At 43.1% G+C, this 9,245-nt stretch overlaps 1 protein-coding gene across 1 annotated transcript in view; it reads right to left on the reverse strand.

The window, feature by feature from the left end:
- Positions 1-7,345, reverse strand: part of LOC140950693 (scavenger receptor cysteine-rich domain-containing protein DMBT1-like) — a 91,405-nt gene extending 84,060 nt beyond the window's left edge. The window contains exon 1 of the mRNA XM_073399937.1: positions 6,985-7,345. Within this exon, the coding sequence (XP_073256038.1) occupies positions 6,985-7,330 (346 nt within the window). The 5' untranslated portion in view covers positions 7,331-7,345. The remainder of the gene's footprint in view (positions 1-6,984) is intronic.
- Between the last annotated feature and the right edge of the window lie 1,900 nt (positions 7,346-9,245).

The raw sequence follows: 9,245 nt of genomic DNA on the forward strand, positions 1-9,245 counted from the left end.
ATGATGACAATGTCCTTGTCCGGCTTTGCAAGAACATCTTCTAAAGACAATGCTCGATCCTGAATCGCTAAATTCCAAGATAATTTTCATTTCGTGTGGCTTCTCCGACTTAGACATCGATCGAAAACATTTTCCTTTCAATACACAACATTCAGCTTCTTGAAATGTGACGAAAAGATCGTGAACATAATCTTCTACAAAAAAAGCCTGAGCCCTCTGATCTGATTTTTCTCCTTGATAAACTCCTCCAGGCACTTTTTGGGTAATGTTTTGCAAACCTCTTCACTATTGGCTGACATCGCTGGCAGCCGATCAAGAACAAAGGAAACAATGATTTTTTTGTGCTATCCAATATGGCGGACGTATACCTCCAGTGACCAGTCCCCGCGCGGCATGCAAAAGGTCTATTAAGTGATGCTCGTATCTCTAATACAAGGGCAGTGAAGAACCTATGTTTGGTATATTTTTTTTGTCCATTACTCCACCAGACCTATCTATGATGTTAGTATGAACTTATTCTGTTGACCCCCTTCCTTTGACATTTTTAACATTTTGCCCGGTTTTCTCTGACAACTCGGCCAGTGGCCAGTTTGAAACTTAAGCTTAGCAGCGGCTACAAAGCAGTGGACCGCTCCAGAACTAACAAAAATGCGGAGTGGCGCAGTGGTGAGAGCACTCGCCTCCCACCAATGTTGTCCGGGTTCGAATCCTGGCGTCGACGCCATACATGTATGTGGGTTAAGTTTGATGTTGGTTCTCGTCCTTGCTCCGAGAGGTTTCTTTCAAATTCCATTTCGATCCGGAACGCACGGACACGTTTCGACGACTTCTTGAGAACTCCTAAATGTTCCGTGGGTAAAGAAATGTCAAGTTACAATTTTTTTACCGGTGCGTAATTTGTACCCGAGCCCGTCCTTAATTGTACTCGGGCACCGGCACCGTGCCCGAATTCCAGCGTGGGCACTTGAAAAAACGGGTGTGTTCACATGGCCACCACTTTTTTGGCTCCTTAGCCAATGCCTTAAAGAGATGTTTCATTTCATGCTCTAGGTAACTATGTTTATTCTGCATTAATCGATGTAAAACGCAATTTCGAACAAAATATTCCATTCAAATGGTTTGTTACTTTAGTTTTCTTTACTTGAAAATCGATTTAAAGGGACACAGTTGGCTATGGGACCGCGCTGACCTGGACACTAGTTTTGCAAGTTTGAAAAGCGTTTATCTCAACCTGAAATTAAATGCACGCGTCGGATACATCTAGAAATCCGCTCAGTCTTGCCTACTGTTTTATTCGATCCTCGATCTTTTACGCGTCTTCTAACATGCAAATCAGCTAAGAAATGGCATCTAATGCGCAACTGCATCAGCTGACTGTGTCCCTTTAAGAACTAGCCTCGCTCTGCAATTCTATTTTGCAAACAGAGTATAGCTCAAATTTCATTGTCGGAAGAGCCGTATTCTCGCTAAATCTAAACTGAACCGGGCTGCCTCTCATCCCTCTTCTGTGACAAATTAGAATCTCTTCCTTAGAAGATACAAAGGACGAAACAGCTGAAGACCTTACAAAGACCTGAGAGAGTTGCCATTTTACTCTCTGAGTACTCGTTTTTCTGAGATATAATAATATATACGAACGATCGTCGATATTGATAGAATCCCTAGTTCTAGTACACACAAGCGAGACATGCAGTGCTAAAGAGAAACTCACGTCCCAATTGACCTTAGGAGATGTACTTGAGTGTTATAGAGTTCTTTATAAAGAATTCAAAAACTGTTTAGCAAGGTATGACTCTGACACGGTCATTTTTTTTTTTCTAACTAAAAGAACCCGTTTGTTGACGAATCACTGCTAATTACTCTTTTGACACAACATTTGTGAGCAAAGATGACCCGCTGTTCTTCATGTTCCCTCTGAAAACTGTTTATGGCTTAGGCGATAACTTGGCTTTCTACTAAGTCCTCAACACATCATAGGCAATAAGTAAGAAATCTAGGTACGAAGCCCATACTGACCCGATCTTCAAGGAGCAAAAGCTCTTGAAATGTCAAGAAATCCACTTGTTTTAATTAGGCCTTTTTATGTTTTCACTCTTTTCAAAATTCAATAACGTTTTTTCGATGAACAACCAAATACATAATATTAGGAGTGCTCAATCTGTTTTTTTGTTTTGTTTTGTTTTGTTTTGTTTTTTTGTTTATTTTTTTTTATCGCCATGCAGAACCAATACTAGCACCGTTTACACCCAAGTTCCAAAGTTTTACAATTCTCTGAATGAATGGATGGATGGATGGAGGGAGGGAGGGAGGGAGGGAGGGAGGGACGAACGAACGAACGAACGAAGGACTGAATGAATGAATGAATCTCTCCCCCCGCACTTTCTCAGGACCTCTTCAAATCGGGCTTAAATGAAAAAAATGGCTGGCTATGCCCCTGCTTTTAAATATGCTTAATTGAGCAAAGTGGAAACCTTTCAAGAGAAATGTAAAGGACTATCTTTGAGGACACAAAAATTCAGAAATCGTCTATGCTCAAACAAAAATTTCTAGTGTTTACAAGCGATTGTGCCGAGATACTGCGCAACATACTATACTGGATAAAGCGCAAAGCACTGTGTCTTGAAATCTCAACAGGATTTAATCTTATAACAAACAAACGTGATGTACAAAGTCCGCCATTAGGCAAGAGCACATGGTAAAACTACGTCCTAATGCGCATGTCGCTAGCGTTACTAAGCAAAATCGAGACATCTCCCCTTTTTTTTAAAAAAAAGAAAAATACAACAAAAATGAACTGGTTGAATACAATGCTTAAGCATGTTCTGAAATCTAATCAAAGAGAGTCCTAGGCATATGTTGACCTATGGAAAAAACAATAACGACTGTCCAATGGTCAACAAAATCAACAGTTCTAAATGTCCTCTCTATAACGAATAGGTTTCCTAACAAGTCTACCACTTGAGGTTCTCTGTTCTGGAATCGCGTTCTGACCGCTTTCGTCAGGACTGGCGTTGCTGCTTCCGGGAACGTTGGTGTCCTCCACTTGGACCACCTTGGGAGTAGGCTCACTGTTGATATCCGGAATTTGGGACTCGTCCCCTGCTGTGTCATAACGAGTGGGTGTAGGGATCTTTCTAAGATGCCTACGATTCCTTCGCCATTTTTTACCACCAGTGTCTATGATGTATGACCTGGGACTTTGGTGTTCACTAACGACCTTAGCTTCTGTGGTCCACTGCTTCTCTTTATCCAGCTTGGTTCTGACCCAGTCTCCAGGCTGTAGCTTTGGTAATTCTCTCGAGCCATTCCTTTTGTCAAAGGACTCCTTGTAGCCCCGTTTGGCTTTGACATCAGCTCTTTTTACTGCTGAATGGTTTGGAAGCTTTGGCTCTAAAACTTTGGTCAGTGTTGGAAGTGTAGTACGTATCAGCCTTCCCATGATCAGCTCTGATGGTGTCTTTCCAGTTGACGGGATTGGTGTCGCCCTATAGGCCATAAGAGCAAGGAGTGGATCCTCCTGTTTCAGAATCCCCTTAGCGATTCGCACGCCACTTTCTGCAGTACCATTTGCCTGGGGATGATACGGGCTTGATGTGGTGTGCTTGAATCCATACTTTGCTTTGAACTCATCAAACTGTAGTGACTTAAACTGTGTGCCATTGTCACTTCTTAGTTCCTCCGGAATGCCCCATCTTGCAAACACTGACTTCAGCTTTTGGATGACAACTTGGCTTGTTGTCTCAACTAGGCTTAATATCTCGATGAACCTTGAATAATAGTCCATCACTCCTAGGTATTTCTGACCGGCTAGCTCAAACAAATCAGTAGACACCTTCTGCCATGGCCTATCAGGTAGGTCTGTGGTCATCAGTGGTTCCTTTCTTTGTGATGGTTGGTTTTCCTGACAGAATTGGCATGACTCCACCTTTGCCTTGATCTCCTTAGAAATACCCGACCACCACACGGAAAGGTTAGCACGTTCACGGCACTTTGTTACACCCTGGTGACCTGTGTGAATACGATCCAGTATCTCCTCTCTCATGTCTGCAGGGATCACTATGCGATCATCATATGTTAATAAACCGTTGCTCATTGACAAGTGTCCACGAGAATCAAAGAACTCTCGTATCTCGAGGGGGACTTTTTCCACGTGGGCTGGCCACCCCACCATTGTGAATTCCATCACTTTCAGGAGCTGGACATCCTTTGAACTTGCTTCTCTGATTCTCTTAAGCTGATCACTTGTGGCTGGCCTTGTAGATTCAACCAAGTCTACAAATGCCTGTACGTCTTCTACTGTGTCGGGTTCCTGTTCTAACTTACAAGGGCTTCTTGACAGAGTATCTGCCACCACCATCTGCTTGCCAGGTACATGTTCTGCCTGAGGATTGAACCGCATAAGGCGCATTAGAATCCTTTGGCATCTTAGTGGTGTTTTATCAAGATCTCTCTGGTTGATCAGTGGTACCAGTGGTTTGTGATCTGTCAAGAGCTGGAAACTTGGAAGCCCTACTAGATAACGTGAGAGCCTCTCACATGTCCACACTGCTGACAGGCACTCTTTCTCAATTTGAGCATATCTGACTTCAGTCTGTGGGTGTTCTACTGCAAAAACTGACTGGGCGGAGCTGGTCACTGTGACCTTGCATCAGAACCCCACCAATTCCATAGCTACTAGCATCTGCACAAACAACAGTGGGCTTCTTAGGATCATAGAATGCTAACACTGTGTTACTTGAAATCATTTCTTTGACCTTGTTAAATGCAGTTTGCTGGGGAGGTCCCCAAGTCCAAGTTGTATCTGACTTTAATAGTTCGCTCATTGGACGCATCACTGAAGCAAGGTTGGGAATAAACCTCCCGAGGTAGTTAATCATGCCAATCAGTCTGCGTAGTTCTGGCACATTGGTTGGTGCTTCGAGGTCTGTTATTGCCTTCACCTTCTCTGGGTCTGGACTTACACCCTCGGCACTGAGAACATGTCCAGAGTATGTTAGCTTGTTTTTCTTGATCTCACACTTCTGTTTGTTCAGTTTCAGTCCTGACTCCTTGATAACTTGAAACGTGTTCTGTAAGTTCTCATCATGTTCTTCTGCAGACTTCCCGTACACAATAATGTCATCCATAATTGCTTCACAGCCTTCTCTGTTCCTTAACAGATCACTCATCAGAGACTGGAAAATTTCTGGAGCAGACGTGATTCCGAATGGAAGTCTTCTAAAACAGAACCTACCAAATGGAGTCATAAACGTGGTCAACTTGGCACTATCTGGATGTAGGGGGATCTGCCAAAATCCACTGGACGCATCAAGTTTGGAGAAGTACTGGGCACCAGCGAGTTTGGACGCGATATCTTCCAAGGTAGGCAGTACAAACCTGGAGCGCTTCACTGCACTATTCAGCCTTCTTAGATCGACACAGATCCTGAGCTTACCATTACTTTTCTGTACTGGTACCATGGGCGCACACCATTCTGTCGGCTCTGTTACTCTTTCGATGATACCAGCTTCTTCCATCCCCTTGAGTTCCTCTTCTACTTTTGGCATTAAAGGGAAAGCTATTCTTCTTGCCCTGTTGATGCAATAGGGTTGGGCATTCTCATCCAGTTGGATCCTAACTGGCTCACACTTGAACAAGCCTATATCTCCAAACAACTCAGCATCCACCTCTTCTAATCTCGCGACTAAACCCATTTCACAAGCTGCTTCTCGACCCAGCAAGTTACTAGCATGTTCTCCACTGATTACAAAAACATTGAGTTGGTACTTCTTATTGCAATGTGTCACTGCTGTTGTAAACTGCCCGGCGCACTGCAACTTGCCTCCTAAACTGAAAAGAGCTATCTTCGCTGGATGTAACTTGGGCTGATTTGGCAAACTATCAAAAGTAGACTTTGATAGGTTTACCACTGACCTTCAGCTGGACCTTCCATTTGTCATTCTGATCTAAATCACTTGACAACGCACCTAAGAACCAACGACCAACACTGCTATCATTTGAAGCACTACCACCACCACTACTATTCACCTCACTCACCGACTTGGACCAACAAACAGCTGCAAAGTGACCCACTTTTTGACATTTCAAACATCGTTTATCTTTTGCTAAACAGTGTTCAGGCTTTGAGTGATGGAGACCGCATCTGCCACACTTCTTCTGACCTTGCTTTTGAGATGGATCCTCTTTCTTTCCTTTTCCCTTTTTCCAACGCGGATTAGTCGGTTTCTTCTTACTGTGCACCTCTTCAACCTCCTTCGATGCGAGGGAATTCTGATCAGTAACCTGAGACTTGACCATTTCCGACTGGCGAGCTATTTGAATCGCGACTTCTAGCGTTAAATCCGACTTTAACTGTAATTTCTGCGACACACCTTTATCAAGAATTCCAATGACAATTCTGTCCCGTATTTGCTGATCACGGCTGTCACCAAAATCACAGTGTTCGGCTAATTCGTAAAGACTTCGTACGAACGATTCGACTGTCTCTCCTTGCTTTTGGATCCTTTGGTGAAAACGTGCCCGCTCATCAATTATGTTCGGTTTCGGCACGAAATGTTCATCAAACTTCGCCAAAATCACGTCGAATTTTGCATCATCTCCATCAGCCAAGGTAAAAGACTTATACACATGTTCTGCTTCTCTTCCCATTGTGTAAATGAGAGCACTGACTTGCACGGCGCCTTCCTCTTTGTGAAGTTTCGTCGCGAGTCGAAATCGCAGGAAATTCTGCTTCCAATCTGGCCAGTCGAGCGGTTTGGAAAAATCAGATTTCTCTGGAGGGCTTAACTTCAGCATTTTACTGGTTTAACCGCTGCCACCATGTCTTGAAATCTCAACAGGATTTAATCTTATAACAAACAAACGTGATGTACAAAGTCCGCCATTAGGCAAGAGCACATGGTAAAACTACGTCCTAATGCGCATGTCGCTAGCGTTACTAAGCAACATCGAGACACACTGCAAAACATAATTCTTCCTACTTACCAGGAATAACAGTGTATCTTGCTTTAAATCCATGGGCTGTTACAGAACCATCAGTAACAAAACGTACAATCAAGGTTTCGTGGTAAGAAGAAAAAGTCGAATTGCTGGTGAGTGAACCACATAAACGCCCAGGAAACACACCACTACCATATATGACAGCATTTTGAATTTGTATATAGTCGTAGCGACAGCCAGTCCCACTTTCTATGTCCATGTCTTGAATGACCAACTTGACGCGATTTCCTGTAGTTGCCATGATTTTCCATTTGCAATTGTGGTTATTACCATAATTTCCCGGATAAGAAGGACTTGTGATGATGCCTGAAGTCCCTGTCAGGATTGCCATATTTGGACACGCTGACGCTTTAGGACAAGAGAATAAGAACACGTTTCGTTTTAGAAAAGGTGAAACACTCGCCACGTCAAGCTCGTGGAAAAAAGAAAGAGATCTGACTTCCCACAACAGTGATCGGGCGTTTTAATCATATAGTAGTCAATTTATCCTGGTGTTAAAGGGGGTTTGTCTCGAGGATGTTGCTGTTTTTAGGAATTTTACGTGCTGAAGTCATCACTTAGTGCCCATACACTTATACAAAATGCTCTTTTAGAGTTATGGAGAAGGTCCCAAACAAAATTTATCAGACAGCACTAGCCATAATTATTTTTTTGTAATTTTTTTGCATTGAAAAGGCTGGCCATTTTTTCAAGTTTCACTCATCCTTGTCATCCATATTAACAGACGACAGGAAACGGTTTTAATGCCTAAATATAGTCTTATTCTTTGAATTCAACTGATTCGAAAACAAGCTTTAACTTTTTAAAAAGGTAGAAAATAGCGTGACATAGCCCCTTAAAATAACTTGGTACGTACCGTAAGAAATACCGCCATGGAATTCCATTGATTTCCGCGGAAAAAATTTCCATGGCATTCCATGGGGGATAAGGACAACAATTTCAATGGAATTCAATGGAAAAGTTCCACGAAATTCCATGGAAACTACTGCATCCAATTCCATTGATCTCCATGGAGTTCCATGAAATTCACAGGAATTAGACCACGGAATTAAAATATCGCATTGAGTTACAGATGTAAATGGAATATATGTATATACAATTTTCCACAGATTTAGGTGTCACTGCAAATTACTGGATAAGTTCACTTTTATTAAATAAAAAACCGCTCAATCTCTTTTGAAAAGTTATAAATACAAATTACTTAAGCTCAATGAAATCAAAACTCACTCAGAACAACAAGTTGCTCAAACGTACATCGATAAATGTTTAGTGACTGACAGTTCGCCAGATTACGGACCTGACTCTTAACTGTTACAAGGTGCCTGTACTGAGTCTCTAGACAGCCAAGTCCAAGGAGGAGCTACTCAGCCTCCCCACCCATGAAGCTTATGACTAGTCAATCACTTCCCCCACGCTCTGCTAGTAGTGTTTCGGGCGAAGCCCTCCAGACTATGAAACTAGTGCATCAGGAAATCACGAACAGGAGATGAGTGGACCTTCGGACATGGACGGAGATTGAAGACTGACGCAAGAATAGATAATACAATAAAGAGTCCAAAGAAACGCTAAGACTTATACGGGATAACTCAAAATGAAGAGCCAGTCCCTCCTGAGTGCTGAATTTTCAAGATGGCGTCGCTTTGTTATTTTCTAGTTTCATCCTATCGTTCAGCACTTTTTGCCCTTTTAAAATGTAACCTAGGCATCACTCTCAAACAGAATCAGTTTGAGGAGTTAAACCTTAGGGCAAGAATGATGTAAGTGGGCTGGTTGAGACGACTGATGCCCGAGGCGACCGAGGCAACAATGGTGATAGGAAAGTTACTTGGTCGTTGTAATGTACCTGCATCGGCGGATCCAGACCTTCAGATGGGGGGGGGGGGGGGCAGTCATCCAGACCTTGAGATAAGAGGGATTGGGCGGTTTTTTTTCCGCCCTTCGGGCCACAGTTTGGTCCAAAACTAAGGGGGGCGGACCCCCTGGGCCCCTCCCCTGGATCTGACTCTCACCTGTAAAGACATTTGGATGCAGGCAAGTAAAAGGACCTTCCAGGTAGGATGACTTCTTTTAAAACAAGGGACAACCAAAAGCCGAAAAGCTTCTGTAGAAATTTCTATATGTACCCATCCCACATTAGTCACCTGCTCTGTTACTTGCCATCGACACCTTGTTCAGTATCGCTTAGTGACTGGTACGTAAGTACAGCCGACACTTGACGCTCCGCCACTAAGAATGTCTTCAAAACA

Source organism: Porites lutea, chromosome 10, assembly GCF_958299795.1.
Source record: "Porites lutea chromosome 10, jaPorLute2.1, whole genome shotgun sequence".
In the NCBI taxonomy this organism is placed as follows: Eukaryota; Metazoa; Cnidaria; class Anthozoa; order Scleractinia; family Poritidae; genus Porites; species Porites lutea.